The sequence below is a fragment of the Cephus cinctus genome, unplaced genomic scaffold (assembly GCF_000341935.2).
Source record: "Cephus cinctus unplaced genomic scaffold, Ccin1 Ccin1_scaffold0962, whole genome shotgun sequence".
Lineage (NCBI taxonomy): Eukaryota > Metazoa > Arthropoda > Insecta > Hymenoptera > Cephidae > Cephus > Cephus cinctus.
Genome location: NW_014333522.1, coordinates 14,594 through 42,376, shown reverse-complemented (window position 1 = coordinate 42,376; position 27,783 = coordinate 14,594). Strand labels below are relative to the sequence as shown.

General features: G+C 33.8%; 2 protein-coding genes across 2 annotated transcripts; both read right to left on the bottom strand.

The window, feature by feature from the left end:
• Positions 1-4,656: 4,656 nt before the first annotated feature.
• LOC107271405 lies at positions 4,657-5,104 on the bottom strand (the record flags this gene model as incomplete). The annotated part of the gene is made up of 1 exon (XM_015747373.1): positions 4,657-5,104. A coding segment is annotated over exon 1 (448 nt), but the record flags the coding sequence as incomplete, so codon positions are not given.
• Positions 5,105-19,472: 14,368 nt separating this feature from the next.
• On the bottom strand, positions 19,473-24,957 carry LOC107271404 (serine protease hepsin). The gene is made up of 4 exons (XM_025088646.1): positions 24,815-24,957; positions 24,575-24,698; positions 24,346-24,494; positions 19,473-24,245 (listed from the first exon to the last, which is right to left on the bottom strand). The coding sequence occupies exons 3-4, from the start codon at positions 24,388-24,390 to the stop codon at positions 24,057-24,059; spliced, it is 234 nt and encodes a 77-aa protein (XP_024944414.1). The 5' UTR covers positions 24,391-24,494; positions 24,575-24,698; positions 24,815-24,957; the 3' UTR covers positions 19,473-24,056.
• Between the last annotated feature and the right edge of the window lie 2,826 nt (positions 24,958-27,783).

Below are 27,783 nucleotides of genomic sequence, written 5' to 3'. Positions count from 1 at the left end.
ATACAAATATACCTTTTGTGCCGATTTTAATCGATCGCCATGAGTTAATCGACACTTTAGAGCCTACAATTTCAAAAAGATTTGGTAGGCGCATTCTGTATCATTCAATAGTGGATCTTCCTCCAGCTATTCAAGTCACCTCTGCTTAAATGTTAATAAAATATTTGAAGTTGCATAACCTCAGAAAATGAAATTAGCTCTCGTTGACCACCTTTTTTTACCAGATTTGTTGAATACATTTCCATTTACGTAAGATTATTAATAATAAGAAGCATAACAATAATAATTAGTTATTGTGATCATCATTATTGCTATATCCTTTTAAATTTTAGTATAAACGATAAATTTGTTTTAATACTTTAACAGATAATTTTATCTGGTAGAGAATGTTAGATGAGAAGATCAGAAATTAAATGATAGCCATATAGTTGTATAATTTTTACTATTGTACACTTTATTTTTAATTATAAGATCATACGTTTTTCAGTTTAGATTTTCAACACAAGGAGAACACAATCACATTAAGATCACAATCTCCGATAAAGTTTTATTTTATTGTGATGTAAACCTAAATCGAAAAAAGTGTGATTGTGCAATTAAAAATAATGTACGCATGCGTAAAAATGATAAAACTAGAGGACTATCATTTAATTTCTTAATATCTTATCGGAAACTTTGTAATAAATCAAATTGTTTGTTAAAATATTAAAATAAAATTATCATTGGTAATAAAAAATTTTAAAATATAATAATAAGCACAATAAAAATGATCATTATTATGCCTATTATTATAAACAAATTAAAGTAAACAGAAATATACTCAACAAATCTGGTGAAAAGGGTGAAGACCTACATAATTTCATTATCTGAAGTTATGCGATTTCAAATTCTTTATTTGTAAATTAAGAAATGATGATTTAAAGAGTTGGAGATAATTCACTATTAGATGGTCCAAAACACGTCAAACCTCTTTGAAATTGGGAATTTAAAAGTATAAAATTCACTTGTAAGATTCGCTGCCGGCGGCTGTTTGAGGGACCACGAAAGTTACTCTTCAGGCGTAAATTCGCATTTATTCTACAGTAAGCAAAGCAAAGAATTTCTCGCTGCAATCTTGTTTCCTCGCAAACCCATTCGGATCTATGCTGCTATGGCACTTACTCATATCTCTCTTTTATAATCGCTTTTGAGTGTCTTTTAGTTAAAAGACGATTAGATCGATGTTAAAAGATGCCGTACTCATACCTTCTTTTAAGACCACTTTTAGTTAAAAATGTGCTATTAGAATAATGAACATGGCACCGTCGCAAAAAATATGGCGATCTGTGCTATGCGTATGCACACTTCTTCCGCTACTTATTTCACAATATCTGCTAATTTTTGTAATACGAGAAAATAATTTTTTCGAGGTAATGTGGGCCAAATATGGAATTTAAATTGTAAATCATTTAATTCCATTATTAATTTCATTAATAAACTCAGTCATTTTAAGTGTATCGGCATTAAGATGGAGAATACTTTTAGAGTAGTCATCAAAATATAATGATGAAAGTGTTGCTGTCTGCACAAAAAAATTTTCTAAATTTAAATAAAATTAATGTTGCCATTTAATTAGTCATCCAGGCACCATAAATTGTTCAACAATGAAAAGCATAATGGATTTCGCTTAAATGGGTAAAGCATCAAGATGGGCTATCATCACGTGCTCCTTTGGAGATACTAATCCTTTATGCGAATTCAGCAGTTAAAAGACATGCAAGCCCTATACCTCCGGCACCTGTTGCTAATTTTACGATAATTTTACACCTCAAATGGATAATTTTTGATTTTAAAAAATTTTCGGATTAGTCTAGCACATTGCATTTACTTCGCAAATGTACACGAGGTAAACGATATCATCGATGGACACTATTTTGGCAGACGGCGTAATAGTAGTATAATAATGCCCTGACCCGCTTTTAAGAAACTAGCACTCTCTGGCAATCTTGAAAGATGCTTGAAAGAAAATATGCGTAGGTATTCCACTAAAATACGCCTTTGATAGCGTCTTTTAAAGATTTTTCTATAAAAGTGTCTTAAAAGAGAGACATGAATGGGGTCGATGTTAACTGTTGTCTTTTAATTATTAAAAGGCGTATTTTTGCACTGAAAGAAAGATACGAGTAAGGGTCTAAGTGCAAATAAATATTTCATGTTACATTACATATAAGTGGATAAATATGTTTCCTGGAACATAGTTTGTGGCTATTTCTATTAATGCATTCGAATCAGTAGGAAAGTTCCTTTTCTGCAATATGATATTCAAAACTTACGTCTAAAATTTGCATGTAGTTTTCAAATTTTTGAGATACATATGGCGACTGTTGGCTCAAATATATTAAATAGCAGTTGAAGTGCGTACTTTCAATAAATAATTGTCTCTCATTTTAATTGTAAAACTATATTAAAACTAAATTACTTGAGAACGAATATAGGTATACATTTCATCGGAACATATAAGATTACCAACATTAACGTACATATATGTATAAAATAGGCAAAGATGAACTTCCAAAAAGTAAACATTGTTTTATATGTATAGGGTTAAGCATAGTAGACAGAAATGTGACAAACATCAGATACTTTACAGTTGAACCTACGTATTTCCAACTATAGTAGATTTACTATAGCTGCACGACTTCGGTGTTCTATAATTGGAAAACTATTGGAAACAAGGAACGATAGAGTTGCTTTTCCTATGACTTACAGTCCGACCTTCCAACCAATCGCATGCACGAGAAGGCTGTAGACGTGAGAGTCGGGAGTGGATGTCCTGTCGTTAAACGTTGTAAAGGGGGAATGTTTGGTATGTTGTGCGTATTTGTGTGGAGGGGATTTCATAAAAACAAACAACTATACAGCAGGTAACTATAGAGAGTCTATTGTAATTTCTTTCCTCTCCCTGCTCGTGATCAACAACTACTCCCGTTGTACCATGCTCGACTAATCATAGTTACAAAAAAGGCAAACATGTTGAATTTTGTCAGAAGTTTCATATTATTTTCCTATTATTTTCGAGGTTGCTCTTTCTAATGGCGTTGATAAAATTAACTAAAGGCTGATATTTATATAATTTTTTAACAAAATTGAAAAAAAAACGTGCATTTTTAGGGATATTTTTTTTATAATTTAAAATTGCTTCAACGACAATGGGTTTTCGTCATTCTACAAAGTGTTCGAAAAATGTTTCCGAGACTTGCATTTAAAAATATGGTGACAGTTAAGAAAATTCAACATAGCGGCTTCAAAATGGTGGCCTATATGTTGAAATTTGTTTAAGCTGTAAGAATATCTTAATTTTTCGTGTTTTAGAGTCTTATTTGTAATAATATTTATACAAAATCGTTTTACCAAATATCCCATCTATAATTCAAGACAAACTTTAAAAAATTTAACATGGCGGACACAATATGGTCACCGGCAATATGAAAAATTAACAGAGACATGACAAAAAAAGACCTGTATTTATTTTTCAGCGATCATTTCATGCGTCTTATATGTGTATATGTTACCGTGAAACACCGAAATTGGAGCATGTCGACTTTCACCGGTGTAACTCAGAAATAAGGATATTTAGCTAATACTTCGAGCATACACCAAGCGCCGGTGTGGCATTCACCGGTGAATGTCGACATTCTCGAGATTTCGGTCTTTCACAGTAACATATATGTATACACATTATATGTATACAGAGTTAGTCAGTACAACCGCACCAGCTGAAGTTGGTCCCAAGTGGCGGAGACGGCAGTGTAGTCTCTCGAAAAAAATGACAGAAATGAAATGCTTGCATAGCAATAAGTTAATATTGAAATATTTCAATAGTTACGTTACCGAAGTAATGAATGAATATTAATATTGTAAAGACAAAATGTAATATCAGATACCATTTATTTTTACAATAGATTGCAATAACTCTTAGGACAGTTTCAGTTATAAATCAATCACGGCGAACTGTGCCTGCCTGTAATTTCTCAGATACAGTCAGTAATTTTAATATTCGGACACTTTCAGAATTTACCATACTTATTTTTCAGTTGGTTTTTGTTACAATACCTGTTTTAATATTTTGTTGGGTAGCCATCCTGCTTTATCACCTCTTGCAAACGCTGCTGCATATTATTAATAATTTTTTTTAGATATTCAGTACTCAAACTGTTCCATTCTTCTTTTAAACGACTTTTTAACATTTCTCTGGAAGATATTGATATTTTTCGAATTCGGCGCTCTAGTTCATCCCACATATTTTCAATGGGTTAGGGTCAGATGATTGTGGTGGTGGTTACAAAACTTTTGGGCAATTGTACAGCAAATATTCCTGCACAATGCGTGCCTTATGTTTCGGGTCATTATCCTGGTAGAACTTGAACCTATTTAAAATCCCCATTTTTGTAGCACTTCTGTGTAAATTGTTTTTTAATATGGTCATGTACAAATTTTTGTTCATAATCTTTTCGATGAAAACTAATTCGCCCGGTCCGAAAGTTGAAATACAGCCCCAGACCATTACACTGCCATCTCCGTTCTTTACGCTCGACCGAAGATTTTTAAATTTAAACTCTTCCTTTTTTTTCCGCCACACCATCCTTCGTCCATCTGACCCAAAAATATTAAATTTACTTTCGTCAGTAAAGATGATATCATTCCACCATGTTTCATCCTTCAAAATAAATTCTTTGGCATAATTCAGTCTCTTTTTTCGATTCTTTTCACTCACGTACGGTTTCTTGTAGCCGCTATGTTTTAAGGCTCTGCGGATCGTTTGAGGATGCACGTTTTTTCCAGTCTCGTTTAAGAGCTCTGATGCTAATTTTGGTGCACTGAGCGTAGGGTCCTTCTTTATTTTTCTTAGCAATTTTCTCTCATCGCGAACGTCTAATTTCTTCGGTTGGTCTTTTTGGGGTATAGAATCTATACGATCCTCACATTTGAACCGCTTGACTATATCTCCCACTGTACTCTTGCTTATGTTAAGGAGAGCAGCAATTTCTTTGTACGATTTTCCTTTGGCATTATGATATATTACAAGTTTCCGTATATCAAAACTCGTGTTCACTTTGCAAGGCATTGTACAAGTGTATTGCACGATGATCGACAAATAACTAATGAAATAAGGCTTAAACTAGAACGCTTGACTAGATTTGTAAACAAACTAACTCGGCGTAACTCGGCTTGAATATTGGAAAAAGCGCCACATTGTAAAGTGTCCGAATATTAAAGTAACGTGAAAATCGGACAATTTTGTATTTAAACCGTATTATTCAACAACTGTTGCAAGTTATGTAAATAAAATTTATGCTATTGTTTATTAAGCGTATACGTCATCATAATCCTTAATCATTTTTTTTTGTTAATTAGAAACAAAATCTCTTTTAGAGTAAAAATTTTAGAGTAAAAATCTCATAGTGTCCGAATATTAAAGTAACGTGAAAATCGGACAATTTTGTATTTAAACCGTATTATTCAACAACTGTTGCAAGTTATGTAAATAAAATTTATGCTATTGTTTATTAAGCGTATACGTCATCATAATCCTTAATCATTTTTTTTTGTTAATTAGAAACAAAATCTCTTTTAGAGTAAAAATTTTAGAGTAAAAATCTCATAGTGTCCGAATATTAAAGTTACTGACTGTATCTGAGAAATGACAGGCAGGCACAGTTCGCCGTGATTGATTTATAACTGAAACTGTTCTAAGAGTTATTGCAATCTGTTGTAAAAATAAATGGTATCTGATATTACATTTTGTCTTTACAATATTAATATTCATTAATTACTTCGGTAACCTAACTGTTGAAATATTTCAATATTAACTTATTGCTATGCGAACATTTCATTTCTGTCATGTTTTTCGAGAGACTACACTGCCGTGTCCGCCACTTGGGCCCAACTTCAGCTGGTGCGTTTGTACTAACAAACTCTGAATATACAGGGTGTTTCTTTTATCTCTGTCACCCGAAATAACTCGGTATGTATCGACGTCAGAAAAAAATGTTCCAAACAAAAGTTATATGGTGTGGAGGGGGCCATCAAATGCGACCAATTTTTTTAATTCGGTGGAGGCGTTGACGCACAGTGAAGGTCACCTTCACTTTTTAAATAGAATGGTACATTTTTTTCAATCATCTTGTCGAGCACCTGAAGCCGTACAAAAAAAATTAAGGGGTTAAAGCCGTTCAAGGTCATTCAAGGTCAGTATCGATGATACAAATCTAAATATCTCAGATCACTACCAAATATTTAGTAGATCGTCTGCCATTTTATAATTAGTGAAGTGATTTTGCATAAATATCACCACAAATAAGACTCTAGCAGACGAATAATTCAGACATATTTACAATTTAAATAAATTTCGACGTATGGGCCGCCGTTTTCGTTACGCCATGTTGCATTTAAAAAAATAGTCTTCATATTTTGTTAGTGTTTGTCTCAGGAATACTTCTCGAACACTTTCCAGAACAACGAAAGCCCGTTATCGTTGAGAAAATTTCAAATTAGAAGAAGAGAACGCCCTACAAGTTCACTTTTTTTTTTATTTCGTTAAAAACTTATATAAGTGTCAACTTTTAGTTAATTTTGCCAGTACCATTGGAAAGAGCGACCTTGTAAATAGTAGGATAGATATTTTCTGAAATTAAATTAATCCGTTTCCATCAAATAATAAACGTCTGAACTGAAAGTTAAAAATAAGCACACCTGGGCGTTAATGGATTGAGAGGCTCTGCTACTTTGTTGGGTCCAAAAAATAGCTTTTCAAATTATAATTTCTGAAAGAATTTTTTGCTCAGAATATGTGCCTCTCAAGAATTGTTCAAAATTCGTTAATTTGTAGAAGTTACAGAGCTCTACGAGTGACGCAGTGCGCGGTAAAATAAAAGGTCAAAACAGATATGTTTCGACTATGAATCTAGCAGTCTCTTCGTGTCTCTAAATTAGTGCAAGTTAGTGAACGACAACACGTCATCGACGAAAATGAAATACCCTTTATAGCCCCAGATTAGTTGATTAACGGTAAGTAAGAGATTTTATATTAAGTGTATTAAAACGATAAAAATACTTTAAACACGTTTTTCTCAAGATCACGTTCTTCAAATTTCCAGAAGTGCTTCAACACATTATAATTGAGTAATTGCCATGACATTTATTAGAAACATGGACAACAAACTCCATTATCAGTTGAACTGGAATTAATAGAAAATGTTTTTAAAAAATTGTTTAAACAATAAAATTATAAAAATGTTTGTCCGAAATCCAAACTTTTGCAAAACCAATTCGCTTGAAAACACGTTCATTGAAAATACGTAGTTTAAACAGCCATTTACTGATTTATACAGCATTTTGTATGGTTTTTATTATTTAGAGACCTTAGATTTGTAGATATAAACGTTACTTTTCCGGTAGCAGATCCGACTTTTCTCTTAGTGTTATATTTTGAATCTTGCATGTCATAACATACGTAAATGCAAAAATTATTTTTGGCATTTCTTAACTATCTATTATTCAGATCGTATAGACGAGTATGAGAAAATAGCATGGACCTTGGAATTTTGTTAATAGTAAAATAATGGTTATGAGTAGATTTCTATTAATTTACCACGGGTTACCATTCAGTTGCCTTTGGTAACATTAATGCGAATGGTAATATTTCCTTAGAGCCAGATCTTTGTTTTTGTTTGAAGATTCCTGTAATTGTGTGATAATAATAAGCAAATATCACTAAATAGTCATCTAGGCCACTTGCGAGTTAACTAAATTTCTTAATATAAAATCGCGTACTTACAGGATCTCAAGTCTACGAGTTTACATTAATTTTGTATCCCCCCAGTATGTTTATACGTGCCTTATGTCATCAATTTCTACAACTCTTGACCCGCAATAGGCGGTTTGCATTATGTCATTTTAGTCTAGCTATATTAAGTTAGTAGTTTTACAACATTTTGCAACAGGCATTTCAAAGAATTCGCGCTAAAGGTTACAGCCATTTTTTTAGACATTACACTAATGAAGGAAAGGCAGTGCAAGCATCGACACTACTAACAAGGAAGGTCACCTTAGTGTACCCCCGAATATCTGATAAAAAAACTGAGTTATTATCTTTACTGATCATGGTTAATCTTGCTTTTATTATTAAAACTATTTATAGCTTGTCTCTGGTGAATTACTCTAAACATAAGTTATTCCTTAGTTGTAAGAAGAGGTAATACCTAATGTTCTTTTATCTTTCTACTAAGTAGTGTTCGGATATCTTTACTTACTTTCCAAAAACTGACTGGTAATGACTTACAAGGAAGGTCACCTTAGTGTACCCCCGGAACCTGGGTTGAAATAATGATATTTTGTAATTTACATGAAAGTATAAATCCTCACACAAAATGGGGTGCCCACTCGCATATTTAAGGGGTGAAATTAATTCCTGAAAATCGCTGGTTTTTTCGTTTTTCACTGATATCTTCGAAACTAAAATAGATACGGCAGAAGTTTAACCCTTTCGTTACGAGCGCCGGATATAGCCGGCATCCATTCGATGACCTGTGTGTACGAGCGCCGGCTGTAGCCAGCGCCAGCGTGATACCGCTCACCCAACAGCCCCGCGATACTTTTATTTCTTTCATTCGTATGCACGTATCACATCGATAGCACTTGTCACTCTTTAGTTCGTTTTCATTTGTTTTATTCCAAAAATAAGACATACACTGGGTTCGAAGCAATCGGGACAACAATCACGCTCCACTCTTCTTCAAACTAACAGTGTTCGCGAAGCTTCAAAGCGCGAACCAGTACGTTGAAATAAAAGTATATTTCTGTCGTGCTAGGGATCGACTGTAATGTGGGTTTGTGCATAGATCCTTGTTTTAAAATTTATCATTGTGAAATAAATTACTAAGAATTTAATTTGATACATCATTTACTCTAAATTGTATTTTTTTTTTATAATTGTTGACAAGATTATAAAATATATAAACATTTATTTAGCAAAATGACGTCTTTTAAGCTTTTTAACGTCTTCAAGTAACCAATCGCAAGCTTTAATATGATATATAAGGTAACAGGTGAGATTGCAAACTATTGTTAGAGGGTCAACCAATTAGATTTGCTGATTAAGATAACCCTGGACAATAATAATTGCAAGACCTATAAACATGTCACTATGTAACACGTAAAGAAGAGTATGATCTGGAAAAAGACACGGTAACGTTGAAAGACGTAAGTCCGAACACCAATTTCCCGACTCACAGTATGCACAGTTTGCGGAGAAACTCTCCGTTCAGTGGCGCTACTCCGATGGCGCGGTGCCCCGTTTGGTGGCGTTATTCCAGCGGAGCGGAATGCCGTAACGAAAGGGTAAAAAAGCAAAGTTATTCGTTTTTCAGTGCTCTGCAATAATATGTAGTTGAAAATTATATAGAAATTGTTTATTTATTTTATTTTCATAAAAAACGTGTTATTTTATACATTTTCCTCTATTTTGTCATAATAAACTTAATTGTTTCGACTCAAAATTCAATGATTTTTCAATTTTCCATTCTATATAAAACTTTATTTAATATAGATGTCTTCATTTTATTTACTAGAAGCCTTTAATTCATGTATTAGAGCTATTAAGATGTCTAGTACTCATGAAAGCAGGAAGAAAAAGCAGGTCATACACTTATCAGTTTCTTCACTTTCATATTATGGAATATATTCATTACAATAATGATATTTTTCAAAGAAGTGTTTAAGACACAAAGGTTTTTTGCACCACAAACATGTTATAACAGCTAAATCGCCACAAATGTGACATCGTGGTTCCGAATTATCTCCAAAACCAAATGTTACTGGATTAATGAACTCAGGGGGTGCGTTTTCTGTGTAGCCACTTTTGTACCATGCATATTTAAATATATTAATATAACGTGGGGAAGAAAGTTGATTGTGAACAAGTGACTGCAGTTTGATGATGTTATTTCTTAAATGCAAATTTACATCGCTACCGGAAAGAATTACTACATCTGAAAAATGTCTAACAAAATTTTTCCGTTTTCGAAAACCAAACACATCTAATGGTTGTATTTGTCCTGTTTTTCGTGGTGCAAAAATCGCACCCCCTGAGTTCATTAATCCAGTAACATTTGGTTTTGGAGATAATTCGGAACCACGATGTCACATTTGTGGCGATTTAGCTGTTATAACATGTTTGTGGTGCAAAAAACCTTTGTGTCTTAAACACTTCTTTGAAAAATATCATTATTGTAATGAATATATTCCATAATATGAAAGTGAAGAAACTGATAAGTGCATGGCCTGCTTTTTCCTCCTGCTTTCATGAGTACTAGACACCTTAATAGCTCTAATACATGAATTAAAGGCTTCTAGTAAATAAAATGAAGACATCTATATTAAATAAAGTTTTATATAGAATGGAAAATTGAAAATACATTAAATTTTGAGTGGAAACAGTTAAGTTTATTATGACAAAATAGAGGAAAATGTATTAAAAAACACGTTTTTTATGAAAATAAAATAAATAAACAATTTCTATATAATTTTCAACTACATATTATTGCAGAGCACTGAAAAACGAATAACTTTGCTATTTAAACTTTTACCGTATCTATTTTAGTTTCGAAGATATCACCGAAAAACGAAAAAACCAGCGATTTTCAGGAATTAATTTCACCCCTTAAATATGCGACTGAGCACTCCATTTTGTGTGAGGATTTATACTTTCATGTAAATTACAAAATATCATTATTTCAACCCAGGTTCCGGGGGTACACTAAGGTGACCTTCCTTGTAAGTCATTACCAGTCAGTTTTTGGAAAGTAAGTAAAGATATCCGAACACTACTTAGTAGAAAGATAAAAGAACATTAGGTATTACCTCTTCTTACAACTAAGGAATAACTTATGTTTAGAGTAATTCACCAGAGACAAGCTATAAATAGTTTTAATAATAAAAGCAAGATTAACCATGATCAGTAAAGATAATAACTCAGTTTTTTTATCAGATATATTCAAGCAGGTATTTATCTCACTTTCGTATTAAATTAAATATTTATAATGTACTAATGATTCTTAAGGGATAAAAAGTGAAATTAGCTGAAATATTATCAGAAATTTACAAAACGGTTTCGTATTCTATGTACGCATTCAACATTGTGTCGAATATAGACTGAAGTATGTTTAAGAAATAGTTAATCTTTGGTGAATCCTACGTACCTCTTAACACTCACAATTATTCATAAATCGCTTTTAAAACTGTATCAATTTATAATTGTTGATAATTTTAGCCACTCGTACTTCGTCGATTAAGTAAATTATAATCATTGTTAGACATAACCGTAAGACCGATTCTGGAATTCAGTATGTTTTAACCTTCACAGTCCTAACCGGACTCCGCAACGGACCATAAAAATAATGTTTGTTGCTGAATTCCTTCTGGAATGATCTTTACATCCGATTTTTTTTCGACTTTGATATTTTAAAGATTAACCTAAGATTTACTGAAATAAAATTTATTGGTGTTATTGAGAATTTAATTTTTCATGTATGGTCCGCTGCGGACCCCACTTCAGAGTCCCTGTCACAGACTCAGTCTCTAAAACATATTCACGTCCGCCCGTCGTTACTAAGAGTAAGACTGCCGGGCACGCACTGCTTGCTATACTGCGAGAAGTAACGTTTCACTTGTTACGCAACAAAATAATCGAAAAGAAAACATTGTTTTTTATTACGGTAATGCAGCTTAAGTTTTTGTGGAATTAATTATTGTATTTCATTAATAAATTAGTTTTTACAACAAACCTATGAAAATTATACACTCATTGAGAGAGTTATAATTACAACAAAACAGAATAAATTCTTGGGGTCCTCCACAGACACAACTTAGGATTTCGCATTTGGATGTGTTTCATAAGTTCTTAAGTGCATGTGCTCACAAATTTTGCAAAGCGAACGTTCATTTGGGCAACTCTGCACAATAATTATTCCAAAATTAAGAGTAAAACAAATTCATCAGTGCTATCCAAATTATTGTTACCCTTGTAGAATGTATCGTGAGAGGGAGCGGGGTCGCAGTTTTTCAATTGCGATTAAAGAAAAAATATGTAAAGCTTGTATTATTTTCAATTTTCGATACGAACTGTATGCCATAATTGATCAGTAATGGCGTTAGTTAAACACCATTTTTCGAAATATGCCTACATATACATATATTGCCTTTTTCAAAATTTTGGATGCACTTCATATATGACCAGTGAATATTGCGCATTATCAATGCAATGCAATACATAGAGAAGAAGGGAACGTCGCTCATTTGATCTGAAAAACTATTTAGCAATGGCGCGCTATAGAAAAAATATTGTGCGCTCAGACGGCTATAAATCTGTGTAATTAAAATATAAAAGGTTGAATGAATAAAACTGTTTAACACTTACATTTCTCTTTTTTTTTAAGAATAATTAGCTATTTAGTTGCAATGTGAATTTGTACTAGCCCACATACGTACGTATGTACATAGGTTAATGAGATTAATAATGGATACTGTTACACGGTTTTAACTGAAAATAAACGAAGTTCGAGAGTAAGAATTATCAACGTGGCTGTATAATAAAGTTCCGTAAAAAATAATTTCGTCTTAACCATACGAAACAAGTTCCGAAAAATAATAGAAACATTGTTTTAACAGGAGGTTTTTATATATAGTACGTCAAATATTTAACAGCAACATTTCTTCAAATTTCGTAGTCTGTCATGAGGGTATAACAGTACAATATTATCATTTATATCATAAACCTAAGGACCCATCACAGCAACACATGAAATGTGAACATTTCTACATTTTCAACTCTATATAACCCATACACAATTACTATCCTCTATAATCCAACATCAGTTATATCTGAGAGGAATTGAGTTTCCACATTATTCTTCTCCAATATATGTCATCAAATATATTTACTTAAATATGTTTTTTTTCTTTTATATTAATTATGACGACCATTGATTGTACGAATAGGATTTGTCCTTTGCACGAAAAGCAATCACATTCAGGGATTATGTTTCATTCTCTTGATTCTAATTAAGTTTATTGTGAAATAAAAATGTATTCTTTTACTTATCTCGTTGAACTTATGAAAAAGTTTTTTAATAATTAACTTCGTGTGAATAATTTTTACCTGTAAAATATCTGAGCTACTTAAATGTATTATTTACTAAGATTCTTACTTGAAAGAATCAATTGAACGGAACATAGGATCATGTATAGCGTGAAAGATTATCGACATATGTAGGCATACTTTATACAGGTTTTTCTCCACAATTTTTTCTGTGATAATGTATCCAATTTAGTACTTATCAAATTAATCTAACGGTAGTTCAGACATCAAACAAATTCCAAAACTTCCACCTTTTCATGCGTTAATTTCATTAACGTCCGTTTTAACTGGAATAGCCAGTGACGGACAATAATGATATTTTGTATACAAAAGACTAAAGTAGCTCACCAAAAAACAGAATTGTTATTCTTCGATTTTTCGATTTTATATATCTTTTTAAATTTTTCATTTGATTATGTATCACAATGATTTTCTTGCAATTAATAATATGTATACCTCTCATATCCCTAAAACCAAATATAACTTATTCAATCGGCGCCCATGCTTTTATAGTGACTATGATAATAAATTTCTGAACTTCAAAAGGATTCTAGAAATGCTCGAATACACGCACATTAATTTATTTGAATCACGACATAAGTTCCAAATTCAAGGGACACGCTTTCAAGCTTTAAACCGTAAAGCAATAATTACGTCAAATGAAACTGATCTCGTGAACTAATCACACATACAAATACTTACTTATTATTATGGATAAATATCCCAACAAACATGGCAAACAGTTTCATCCTTTGTGTACATAATATTACGTAATGTATGTTGTCATACAGATATTATATAACTTTATAGGCAGGCGGTGAAGTTGGTCGCACAAGCCGCATACGAGTAACACAACCGCACGAGCCGAAGGCGAGTGCTGTTTGTTTTACGAGTGCGGCGAGTGTGACAAACTTCACGATCTGCGTATAATGTTCGCTTTATTATACCAGTATCGCATAATATTTTCTGTAACGAATGCATGAAAAACGCTACTTTTTGTGCCTCCAAAGTGACTGGAACATCTCTTCGTTGGAGGAGGCAGCCATAATAAGAGCAAGGAAGGCTTCCAAAGTGAATGCATTTCATGACAGAGCGCGAGAACAAAGTTTTTCCTAACAGCGTGCGCAAAATCGAATTTTGCGCACGCTGTTAGGAAATAGTATATTACGATACAAGTGCGCAAAGTAGGTGATTCCCGCAAGAGTCGGGTTTGTCGCCCGAGCGTAGCGAGGGTGACAAAAGAGACGAGTGCGGGAGACGCCTATGCGCACGTGTATCGTATACTATTTTTCCTAATAGCGTGCGCAAAATCGAATTTTGCGCACGGGTTTGCGTGCGCAAAGTGCCTCATTCCCGCACTGTCAAACGCGTGTGCAAAATCGAATTTTACGCAGCTTGTTAGGAAAAATAGTATACGATACACGTGCGCATAGGCGTCTCCCGCACTCGTCTCTTTTGTCACCCTCGCTACGCTCGGGCGACAAACCCGACTCTTGCGGGAATCACCTACTTTGCGCACTTGTATCGTAATATACTATTTCCTAACAGCGTGCGCAAAATTCGATTTTGCGCACGCTGTTAGGAAAAACTTTGTTCTCGCGCTCTGTCATGAAATGCATTCACTTTGGAAGCCTTCCTTGCTCTTATTATGGCTGCCTCCTCCAACGAAGAGATGTTCCAGTCACTTTGGAGGCACAAAAAGTAGCGTTTTTCATGCATTCGTTACAGAAAATATTATGCGATACTGGTATAATAAAGCGAACATTATACGCAGATCGTGAAGTTTGTCACACTCGCCGCACTCGTAAAACAAACAGCACTCGCCTTCGGCTCGTGCGGTTGTGTTACTCGTATGCGGCTTGTGCGACCAACTTCACCGCCTGCCTATAAAGTTCGCTTTCTCGCACTCGTATCGCAAAGTATTATTACACAACTGTTACATACTGCTATTTATTATTCTCTAAAGCATTACTATATTGTTAAATTCAGTTAAAGCTGTATGTTCACATCACATTACGTGAATGTATCAGGCTGCCTTAAATATTATATCCTTAACGAACGATGGTTATTTCAGTAAATAAATTTTTATTTCTCCACTGTGTATTAATTTTTGTCACAAAATACTGCAGTGCATGGTACTCGAATGTCCAGTAGCTGGGGAATACTGACTTTTCTAAGATTTTCTTAGTTTTGCATAAACATTTTTTTATAATTATACTAACAAACGAAGAGAGAGGTAGTCTCATAATTTATCATGAAGTACTAGAAAGCACAACTAAGTAGAGAGCATATCAAAGAATATGCGATTTCATCAATTATGTTACGATTAACAAAAAAAACAAAATATCTCGTACTGCTATAAATAATCGGCAAAAAAAAGTTACATCGACAAAGTTAGCAGAAGGCCTAAAAATATAATGTAGAGAATAGCTAAGAAAAAACGTAATAAAAATGTATTCAATTCAGCGTCGTTTAAAACTTCAAAAATAAAAATAGTAGCACGAAAGAAATTAAATATTGTTCTTCAATCCTTATTTTTATCCTAATGTTGTGTAGTAAACGACCTATGGACTTAACGATTTATATTATACATAAAAAGTTAGTATTTCGTCAAAAAGTTATTAAGATTGGTAGAGATATGTAATTTTAATTAATAGTAGACAAAATTAAGTCAAATAATGTTGATTACCAAAAATATATGTATGTACCGTCATCTTATATAGTAGTAAAGGCAATGTACAGTGCAATTTCGCGTAAGTTGACCACTCGGGACTGAAGTACTTCACGTAACTTGATTCTCCCAACTATCCGCACGTTTTCCCAGATTGGTGTTGACTTACGTCGGCACCAACCATGTGCATACGTCGAGTCCAATGCTCGGCAAAGAAACAGACCTGTGGTAGGAGAAACCTCTCGGAGGAGAAGTCACGTTACGGAAGTGTGTACAGTCAATTTATGTGGGGTACTATCTGATGAAAATAAATGTAAGTTTACAGTATACTTTCAAAAATTTCAAATACCGCAACTTATCGTATTTATTAATATTTTAGAACTTAAATGGGTGGATCAGTGATCAACCAAAAATATTCAGAATATATTTAATGTAAATTTATATAACTGCTGAGTTAATAGATACAGCATAAAATTATAACAGCCCGAGACATGTGAAATATAAAGTCGTGTAGAAAAAGCCGAATACCTAAATATCTCTGCGAAGATCCAAAAAAATATTCAAGCTATAATTTGGATGGTTTTGAAGAGAGAACATGATTCAAACAGATTTTTTTTCCATGTCATTTTTTCCAGTGTTCTAGGTGGTCAGCTCTATTTTTCAAAGCAAAATTAAATTAACTATATTTAAATATATGTTTGGAAGTAATGTCAAAAAAATGTTTGGAGTAAAAAAATAAAAAATTAAAAGGATGTCATACAGATTGATTTTTTGGTTTAACCTTGTTCCTTGCGCAACCTGCAGGTCCATGTAATCTATAAAATAAAAGAAATTAAACATTACTATGGCTTGTGCTTGATGATTTAAAATTAAAAAAATTTAATCTCATTTTTTGTTAACAGCAACGAAATGAAAAGAAAATAATTTTTTGTTCTTTTCAAAATCGACCTTTCTTTAAAACACTGGGTATTGTTTTTTTTCAGTTAAAATTCTAAAATCTGCGATCGTCAAGCACGAAACATATTAATATAATGTTTAAGTAATTTTTATGTTTATAAACTTCATGGACCTGCAGCGCGTGTACTTAGTCAATGTTTGAAAGAACACATTATGAAACATATTCAATAAACTTTCACATGACATATCTATAATTCCTGTTTCTAAGATTGGTGTTATATCTGTAATATTCTGATTTTATGAATTGCTACCTGATATGAAATAACAATGTCTAAAATATTATTTTGAAATTGAGAATGCACAGGGTAAGTCACTCAAAATTATGAATTGAGATATAGCTTCACGTAAGTAATACTACATCTGTTATTCAATGAAAGTGACACTCGGATCTAACCAAGCAAATAGCAGAATAAAAAAACTGTAAAAATAGATATGGATATCCTCAATGCTATTAAATAATGAAACACGCTGCAAGTTGAAACTTGCAATTTGCTGAATTCGAATCGTGGGTAGTGTACGAAGTCCCTATATGAGGAAACATTTTCATTTTTTTTAATCTTTGGCTTCCTCATAGATGAATCTTCATCTACTATCGATGATTCAGAGGAAGCAATTTGCAAAATTTAAATTCTTGGCTTCCTCATATAGGGACTTCGTACACTACTTACGATTTGGAGGAAGCAAATTGCAAGTTTCAACTTGCAGCTTGTTTAACGTGTGTCCCCATGCCTCTCACAACTTGGGGTGTTCCATACTGTAGAGAACGCATGTAAGGATAAATTTCTTGCATGATCTCTTCAGGCCTAACATTTTTGAATCGGCTGAAATTCAAAAACTTTAATATATGTATAATCCAATCCGTTTTGCCGATCTCCGCGAAATTTGAGACACATCACGGCTAAATGATCTTCTATACTTTTGGAAAATTGGAGCTCAATCGGTCAAAGTTGATGTAAGTTATATTGATAAACTTAATTTTTCGAAAAATTCAAAATATCATAAAATCAAAACTTCTCGATGGATTCGGCCCAAGTGCAATACCAACCAACCTTGGGTACAAATCTCTTTGTCAAGAAATATTTAGACGATTATCACAAAATTTGCGATCGCTAGAAAGATAACGTCCTTTTTTTGGAATTTGAAAATGACATAAAATCCGAGCCGCAGCTTGAATCATGACGAAAATTATAGTCAATGAAAGTATTATAGAGCTGCATATGCTTGCAAAATTTAGGGACTGTAGCTAAAACCGTTCTCGAGTTACACACGTTTGAATTTCAGGAAGCCATTACACACACACATACATCCGGACATTTTTTCCAAACGTGTTTTCTCGACGTTTTGGCACATTCTGAACATGGTGACATGAAAATCTCGACAGCCAAATTTTCTACCTTTACATAGCTTCCTCTATGAGGAAGCAAAATCATTGGGAAAACTTAATTAACGTATTTTGGTTTTTGAAATAATAAGATAAATAAAAACTATCAAGCAACATCTTTAAACTCATATTTCTATTAAACGCTGAAGAAAATTAACTTGTTTCAAAATTTGCCTTAACTCAATTAAAATGTGATTGTCATAGATCAGCGAATGTGTGATGTCTTATATGGAAAAACCAAGTGTAAAACTTCAGTTGACTCACCCTATAAATGATAATAACTCTAAAAATTTGAATTTCATGCAGATCACCCAATATTTTTATAGAAATCAGAATATTTCTTCTGTTTCAATAACTAATTTAATTTCTTTTCTTCATTATTTTTCTATGTATTTGCCGTTAACTCGGAAATAAAACACCATGTTCCTATTGCAACATGATTCCTCTTATGTATACGACCGACGGAATTAACACAGCGGATGATAAAGCACTCTGCAGTAAATTTCATGAAAATAATTTCATTTAATTAACCATCATTCAATATTAGATTTAATTTAAAGAGACTCTGAAGCTGTACCATCGTTAGTCAAGTGCACAATAGTATATATACAGACAGTAGCTTGATTTAGTTTTTATTAGTTCAATTTATTAGAAAAGAATAAACAATCGTTGGCGACGTGTCCATTTGAGTTCACGGAACCAACGATTGTAATGTGTTTCTTACGACAATACCAGCTTTCTAATACACATCACTGACTCTACTCATTTATGATTTCTTCTGTGGATATCCTTAATACCTGTATTATGACAATTATCCGGCACTACGGCGTGTATCTCATATGATACATTCGACAAACTTTCATTTTTTAAACAAACTATGGATAATATTCAATACTTTACTCAATTATAAATCTATTTTAAATCCGTAAATCACAATAAAATAATTTGATTTACTTTCTTGTTAGAAAACTAAACATTATTAATGCCAAAGTATACCAAGATCGAAATTATTAAAATTTGCAATAGGTCTGATTCTAGTATTTGAAATCCATTATGGCGATCACTATCTTAATGTACATTCTTTTCCATTTACATTTCAGTAAATAATGTTACATGTACACATCTACTTCTTATGTTATACTTTTTTTATGGTAATTTTGGGGCCATTATTATACCTACATGTTACTCGGTGATCCATATCATGATATTGAATATTTCACTATTATATATTGACTTGATAGGAGTAATTATACGATTAGTTGCTTTATAGTTTCGCTTCACAAGAAACCTTGGATAGATGCACTACATTTTTGTGCGCAGCATTTTAATTATACTTTTAATGATATTTTCATCGAGAACGTTTACAAATTTAATTGTCTCATTCACGTTCAAATTAAATGTTATCTATAAAAATTTAGTATGTCACTTGAGACTGACATAGCACAAGTGAGTATTACTTGTAATATTCACGCTTCTCTGGCATATTATCATCGCACGGTCTATGTTGTCCTATAAACTACTAACGAATTGACTATCAATATTGACTTCTATGTTAACGGAATTAAACGAAAAAGTGAAACGGATACACTATCTACATAGTTCAAATATTTCTTTGTTTGAAACAAAGTTTCTCTAATAGTTATCTATAGGTTTTATTTACGTCGTCTCTTATGCATTTAAATATACGTATTAGTTAATGTACAGGGTTATTCGCTACAAGTGCACTAGCTAAAGTTAGCCGTAAATAGGAGATTTCATCAATCGGGACAGTGTAATGTTATTAAAAAAACGAAAGTTAATATCATAACGTTATGAACTTCAGCCGTTGCGTTTATCATGAATAACCCTGTATACGTATATCCTTATATTTGTTTCCATATCCATATATTTACTTCATGCCATAAAAGAGATATTAAAAAGTGTATGAATTATATTTACTACGCTTTCTGTACTGCGCACTCAACATTTAATTAGAGCTATATGATTTACTTTTTTCCTGATTCAATTGGCTAGAGAAATATGTAGGATATCAATCAAAGTACTCCTGCTACATCTTTAAGCATTAGAACAATTAAGCGTAATTTTTAGCATCGACACTATTTAATATTTATTCTAGCACACGTTACTCTGTTCTTATTCAAATTCATTTTGATATATGTATATGATATATTCATATAATCTTATTTTTAAGCTTAAAGTACAGTATACATATATTTATACATTATACATATGCTTTATATACAAGACAGTTCCGGCAAAGTTGCTTATTTCAGTAATATTAAAGAAAGTAATTATTTTTTCCTGAATATTGAAATAAATTTGTGATTAAAATTTTCATTAAAAAATGTTGTCAAGGGGGCCGTGACAAATTTATATTCTAATAGGAATTTAAAAGCTTTCTTATTATTTTCGTACTGTACTCGCACTTTTCATATATCCAAGTTCGGAAATTACAGAATCCAGACTTTTTTAAAATAGGTTTAAATTTAATTTCATATCATTTATCAGTTTATACTTAATGGTTAAATCTAACTTTAAATTCTACATTATTGTCCATCATGGAACATTTCTTAAAACTATTTATTGTCTGCTCACACAGTATTGTCGGTTATTATTAAGATTATTTCCCTCTTTATTACAGCTAAGAGTTGCCTGGATACTAAGGAAGACGATTATTGTCCAATTACTGTTATTATCAAGAATTCATTTCAGCACGCAAGCAGAACTTTGAAAGAAACATAAAATAGAAAATCACAGAAATAAAATGACTCGTCGCACATTTTATCAATGAATATCTTCGCAACGTTAAGATAGTTGAAACTATGTTCCATAATTGAAACAAGAGACTGTGGAATGAAGAAGATTCGTGTAAAGTGAAAGAAAGTATAACTTAATCGGAAGAAAATTGCAATTGCATGTTTCATAAAGTGGGCATAGTTAAATAAATACTTTTGTAATAATTGTATAAAACTATAAAGATAAGCAAAATTAAAATTGTTGTCGCGGATGTTACCAACAATACCACTAGACATCTTATCGCTTAGAAAAAGTCTAAGTCAATTAGTAAGGCTCCTATTTTCCATAAACAATATATCGTAAAAAGTATATTTGTTTAAAAACTATTTTATTAGAGTGCGGATCGAAAAAGTGCTGGTGCAATATATTTATCCCTAGAATTCAGTCAACGTGTTTCTGCCCTTTGTAAGTAAAACAGTACACCTAATGTGCTATGCTGAGAGGCTACAAGCTCTACTATTCCATCTTCAACTTGACTAGTTTAAATTACATTGGCTACCAATATTTAAATAAGTGGAATCGGAACTATCCGCATCTGATGTTACAGAATCGATATAATTCCAGTACGAACACCTATAGCAGTCCACGTTCCGAGTACAAAGCTCTACCAGATTTCCAAAAAATGCAAATAGCTAACTGTTTTTTTTTGTAAATTACAATTTTACTATAGTTCCAAGAGACTAGATTTAAATTTTCAACTGTTTTCGATGAGAAAATAATTGTGAGCAATCTAACAGGACACGTTTGTATTTAATGGCATTTATGAATACTTCTTTTTAATCTACCCTGTTAATTTGATTTATATTCGCACGTGGATCGTCTTTGTACAAGCTTATATGTAATGCTTACAGATAATACATAAATTCATCGTCCGAAATCAGTTCTGTACTTAGGGTAATCTTTCGTTATGAGTTATGAAAAGATGACCTTTTGGAACGTATCTGATATCGGACGGTGACAGTAGTTCTACCGAGTAACGATTATTGTATACGCATTATTAGTTCAACTTACTATTAAAACATATGTATATAGTTTTTATTTATAAATATTTTCTAGATCATTTCAGCTTTACGCCCATATTATAGTGTTACGCATTTTATGCAATATTAATTTTTCTATTATATCTATTACATCAGGTGTGCAGTTAAAGCGATCTTCGAGTTACAAGTGAAACAATTTTAATGGTTATAAATTTCATATTATTGTCCACTTATTATACTTCAGATTTAGCAAATGATATCAATCGATCGAGCAAAAGTCGATAAAACTGTTACATAATGTGCACTCTGATTTCAGAAAAGGACGTCTTCTGAATTCGACTGCACACCTGAAGAGAGGATGACCACTATGTGGTTTTCGACATTTCTAAATTGGTGACATACAAAATGTTTTTGGCGCATCATATGCGTAATTTTTTTTTGATTTAAATTCATTTCATTACCAAAAGTATTTAGTTATTCAGTTTACTAGAAAATAACGCCACGACCGCATGTTATCTGAACTTTGCTATATGATGAGGTGGGCGCGTTCACAATGGCCTTCCTGTATAATATTATTCAAGTATTTTAATATGTTTCGAATTCTTTCATATTAAGCATAAACTCGTTATAAATCTCCTCAAGAAACTGTTAACCTTTGAAATGTCATAGTTATATATTTGCAGTAGAATGTATATAACAGTGATATAATAGTTATATATCCGAAAACGCTTATAAAGTAAAACCTCTCAACAACGTAATCCTCAATAGCGTAAAACTCTCAAAATCATAAGTTTCTTTCTTCGTAAAATTTCATAATAATGTGATGATCTATCCCCATTTTCTCTATTTTCTCCTTCGTTCTATCCCCACTTTTTTAACGCAGGAGAGGTTATTGAAAAAGTGGGAAATTACATTAACGAGAGATGGCTGGTGTCAAGCGTTACGTTATTGAGAGATTTTACTATACAACTATCACGTTACGTAATGTATATTTTTGGAGTCTAGTCAATGAAGAACGCAAGGAAGAAATCGGTGCGGAACAAGGACGTATATGAGTATACTTCTTCATATCGTACAACAAACATTCATATGACTACAAAATTAACAGTATTTCCTTCCTTCTACGTTTTGAGATCTAATTCAGTTGCAAATTGATAGAGAAACGCTTCGTATAAAAAGATCTAAGCTACTTCATGTCGGAAAAGAATAACGTCTTTTCCCAACAGCACTTCTCTGCTGTTGGATATAAATGAACAAATTTTTTCACCTTATTTCTTATGATCTCGACTTTTGTTTTAAAGCTTCTGCTTTACAATAATTCTACCACATCTTAATTCTAACTTATTACTACACGATAAGAAATATTACAAGAAATCTTTAAAAAGTTTCCAGAAAATGTAAAAGCTTTCTTTATTTACATTTCGTGGAAACATTTTGAAGGCTCCTTCGTATTGTCGACTTATTGTCATCCGTTTCTGATTTCATCAACGTCGTGCTAGTCGTAACGACTCCGTTTTTCATCAATTCTGTTATATTATTTCACATTTTTATCCATTAAAACTTCCGGGCATCTTAAAAACGCATAATATTGAGCGTCGAAATATTCCATTTTAAGCAAAACTTGTTTAACAAACAAGAACATTCATCAACGTCTTCTCCTTTCCTCGCATACTATTTTTTTATAAGTTGCGAGTCTCATCAATTCTCCTACTCCGACGATTTCCTATGCAAGAGCAGTCCCACACAAATATTAACTGACACGAATAACTTAGTTTAAAATTCTCATTAATACGGATCACGAAATGACGCAAACTTCTGTAATCGTGCTCCGAAATGATACTACTTATTCATTCCGTTCTGTTACGCAAGTTACAATTCAAATCTCTTATTTCCTTTGCTATGCCAATGACTCACAAATTTCATTATGTTGGTATTGTAATATTTTTATCTCGAAACTTTTTTTAGCATCGTTTTGTGGTGAATTTCAAAAGAGCGTTGCAATATAAGGTCCAGCCATTTAGTAAGTTGCTTTTTGTGTTCTTTATCGGTATTTCTTTTTTTTCCAGTTCTACCAAGTCGCTTGGCGACCTTTTTATGTTACCCTTTATCCTTTTCTGAATATTTAGCCATTTCTTTGTGGATCCACGGTACATATTTTGGAACGTACGCGTAAACTCCTGGTAACTTGGGATGAGCACACTTTATACCCCAACTGACGATACCACCAACAAACCACCGTTCCTGATCAGTGGGATCCTGGCAGAGCAGAGGACCACCTGAATCACCCTGACGAAATAATTGTTGTGTTTATAGAGAAACATATTACGATATCAATAAATCAATACACTTATTCTTGTTATTTCTACTTTAAACATAAAATGCTTACCTGGCAGGCGTCTTTACCACCTTCAGGATAACCAGCACAAATCATTCCATTGGTTACGTTCAATTCTTTGTGCTCCAACCATATATTACATACTTCTCTATTCAAGACTGGCACTTTGACTTCATTTACAGCTGGTTCATATTCTGAAGCTAGAGGCAAAAACAGATGCAAGTCTTACTGCGCTGATGATGGTAAAAAGAGCATGTGTTTGAAAGAGAGCAATACTTACAATCGGTATCCTCTTTTTTCCCCCAACCAATAACTGTGCATACAGTACCCGGTTTGAGATCGGTATCAGCATCCGGTAAGCAAACTGGTCTTAGATGTTCATGAAACTGAACACGACTCTCCAGCTAACAAAATATCAATCAGATTAAACAATAAGTCTTTCAGAAATATTGGCTATAAAAGGAAAAGAGTAATAAAATTATTATTAGAAACAAGTGTAGAAAGAAATTGTGAGTCTTACTTGGAAGAGGGCCACGTCGTTATCGTGGGCAACACCCAAGTTGTAATTCGGATGGGGAACGACTCTCTTAACTTTGACCTTTTGTCCGAGATACGTGTGTGCATGTCTTCGCGTGATACCCAATTGAATTGTCCAGCCGGAGACCTCTGAATGACTGAAACTAATGGATTTTGTTCTTGCAATCCAGCTTACGAAAGCAATCGTAAGTAAAATTTTTAATAATATCAAAAGTATATGATAATTAACAATAGCTTATAGATACATGAAAAGATAGTTAGTAACGAGTTCTTAAATCTATCATAAAGCATAGATTTATTTACAATTGAAATATTGTTTTAAAAATTCTATCCAGAAATTACACTATTTTTATTTATTTTATAACTTGTCATGTATAATAATTGTTCAACTCGCAGTCACAAAAGGACTCTTGCTACCGGTTTAGATAACGTTCATGGTTGTTGATTCCCTCCGAGTCACCATCCCGATCAGGAATTACGTTCTCGGATAAACTTGTACGTTTATACTAAAGTTCTCGAGAAAAGGCTCTATTGTGTTTATTAAAGGTCGGGTTTATCGAATCTGTTACGAGAATAGTTACGAGACAGTTAATTTTGCATGTTCTCGGGGTGCATCCTGGTGTAGTGAGTGACCTGTGCCAGTAGAGTGAACTCAGGATATAATTTTCGATGGCTATTAATTATCTGTGTCAGCTTTGCTGAATTGTGCCGATATTAATAATTGGTGCGGAGCTCGCACGCAATCAATCAGCAATAGATTTCGTGTAGCTTCCGCTGCTTGCGCGCGTCGCACACGTCGTTGCACAAGACGTCTCATTTCTGATTGGTTCGCGCTAACCTTGTACCTTGAGCTCGCGGTCTCGATCATATTTTCATTAGTTCCTAGCTCTCGAATCTTTGTTCGGTCTATTCGTGTTCTCATTAGCTTAGATTTCGAAGAATTAGACTATTTATTGGGCCACCACCTGAACCCTGTTTACAAGAACCTACACATAGAGTAGCCATGCATTTCTGCTACCTTTCGTTCTCGTTCACACATCTAGTTGTATTTATCAATTTTACGCAACCCCAAAAGTTGGCTGATTCCAATTCTGTTTTGTTTCGTTTCATTTGGTGAAATCGAGGAGGTTCTCCTCGACTCCCAGGGCATACTGACTTGTCTGTTCCTAGCGAATTAAGAATTGACTGACGCCCAGCCGTGGCTTATGGGTGCACTAGCGGAGATGGACGGCCGAAGGCGACGTTTATTAGGTTGAGTTCTCATTTGGTCAGAAAATATGTCACAAACTTTATTGAAAAGCAACTTCTATGAATGATATATTCATCACAATTATCGACAATATTGGACCATCAGTTGGGCAAATCACCGATGCCCTTTTCCCAGTACTCCAGCGCCTGCGACTTCAAAAAGTTCGTAATGTCCAATTCGAACTGAGCAGAAATTTTCTTCGGTGTAGATCCGAGTCACATTGCGCTTTTTGTAACTACTAATACGACCAGGATCATGTCGGTCTCTTCGGCCCTGATCAGGCATACTATATAATGGCATTTCCGATCCGACCGTGATCAGATGCCTGATTCGCTCCTGATCTCCGTTTATCAATCAAAATTATATACAAAAATATTTTCACCAAGTTAAATGAATTTACATTGAACTTACGATGGACTTACTCGATTGAATGATATACATACATTTAATCCTCGAAACATTAAATATTTGATGTTGAAGGCGGGATTTGAACCTGGCACCCTGGACTTTGTAGACTGCGTTCTACGTGTTCGGCTATTAAGAATTTGAAGAAAAACGTTAGAAACTAAAATATGAAACGCAGAAGAACTTTTATATAGTTTGTAAAGTATTTTTTTAACTTCCACCAATATCGAAAATCCGAACTAACCTACATCATCTTAGGCCGTCCACCCTTCGTCCATGCATCCGGATGCCAGGCGAGCCTCAGCTAATCCTTTTCTCATCGAGAACTAACGAGCCGCTATGATTTGGGAGCTAAGGTGGAACAATCAGAACACCACCAAAACGTAGTATAAGTTTGGGGGTTCTGGATATAGATTCCTGCACCGACATAATACCGACACTCCAGAGCCTTCGAAGGTGGGTGTCCGTGCTAAGTTGCCGTCGTGAGCTCTACGATTTCTGGAAGTGACGTCATCAGGACCCTCGATTCCAAGAATTTTTGCTCGATTCCGGGAATTTTGCGTCACATTCCGGGAATTTTGCACTCGATTGTAGGAAATACGCACGATCGAGAACCTTCTAGAACATGCTAGAACCTTCTAGAACATTCTGGAAGCTTCGACGGTTCGTGTCCGTGCTAAGTTGCCGTCGTGAGCTCTACGATTTCTGGAAGTGACGTCATCAGGACCCTCGATTCCAAGAATTTTTGCTCGATTCCGGGAATTTTGCACTCGATTGTAGGAAATACGCACGATCGAGAACCTTCTAGAACATTCTGGAAGCTTCGACGGTTCGTGTCCGTGCTAAGTTGCCGTCGTGAGCTCTACGATTTCTGGAAGTGACGTCATCAGGACCCTCGATTCCAAGAATTTTTGCTCGATTCCGGGAATTTTGCACTCGATTGTAGGAAATACGCACGATCGAGAACCTTCTAGAACATTCTGGAAGCTTCGACGGTTCGTGTCCGTGCTAAGTTGGGAAGGTTCGCTCCCAGAGCCGGCGCTCCTCTCGCTCGACGTTTTGAGACAGTCCCTTGGTCCCCACCCCGGAAAGCCATCCAGAAGCTTCGACGGACCCGTACACGTGCGTGCAGGTTTCGGTCGTCAGCCCTCAGCCCGTTTGACCTCTAACGTTATCTCGCAGAATTGCGCAGCATCGCTGATGCAATCCTCCAGGAATTTTCCAGAACTTTTGTCCCTAACTTCATAGCGCAGGCTAGTGCGTAGCATCGGTGAATCAGAGAGAGAGAGAGAGAGAGA

Bases quoted from the DNA above. Each gene is read 5' to 3' on its own strand.
- LOC107271404 (XM_025088646.1), bottom strand. From the start codon at position 24,390: ATGATTTGTGCTGGTTATCCTGAAGGTGGTAAAGACGCCTGCCAG. The intron at 24,246-24,345 runs GTAAGCATTTTA...TTATTTCGTCAG, and splicing joins GTGGTAAAGACGCCTGCCAG to GGTGATTCAGGTGGTCCTCT.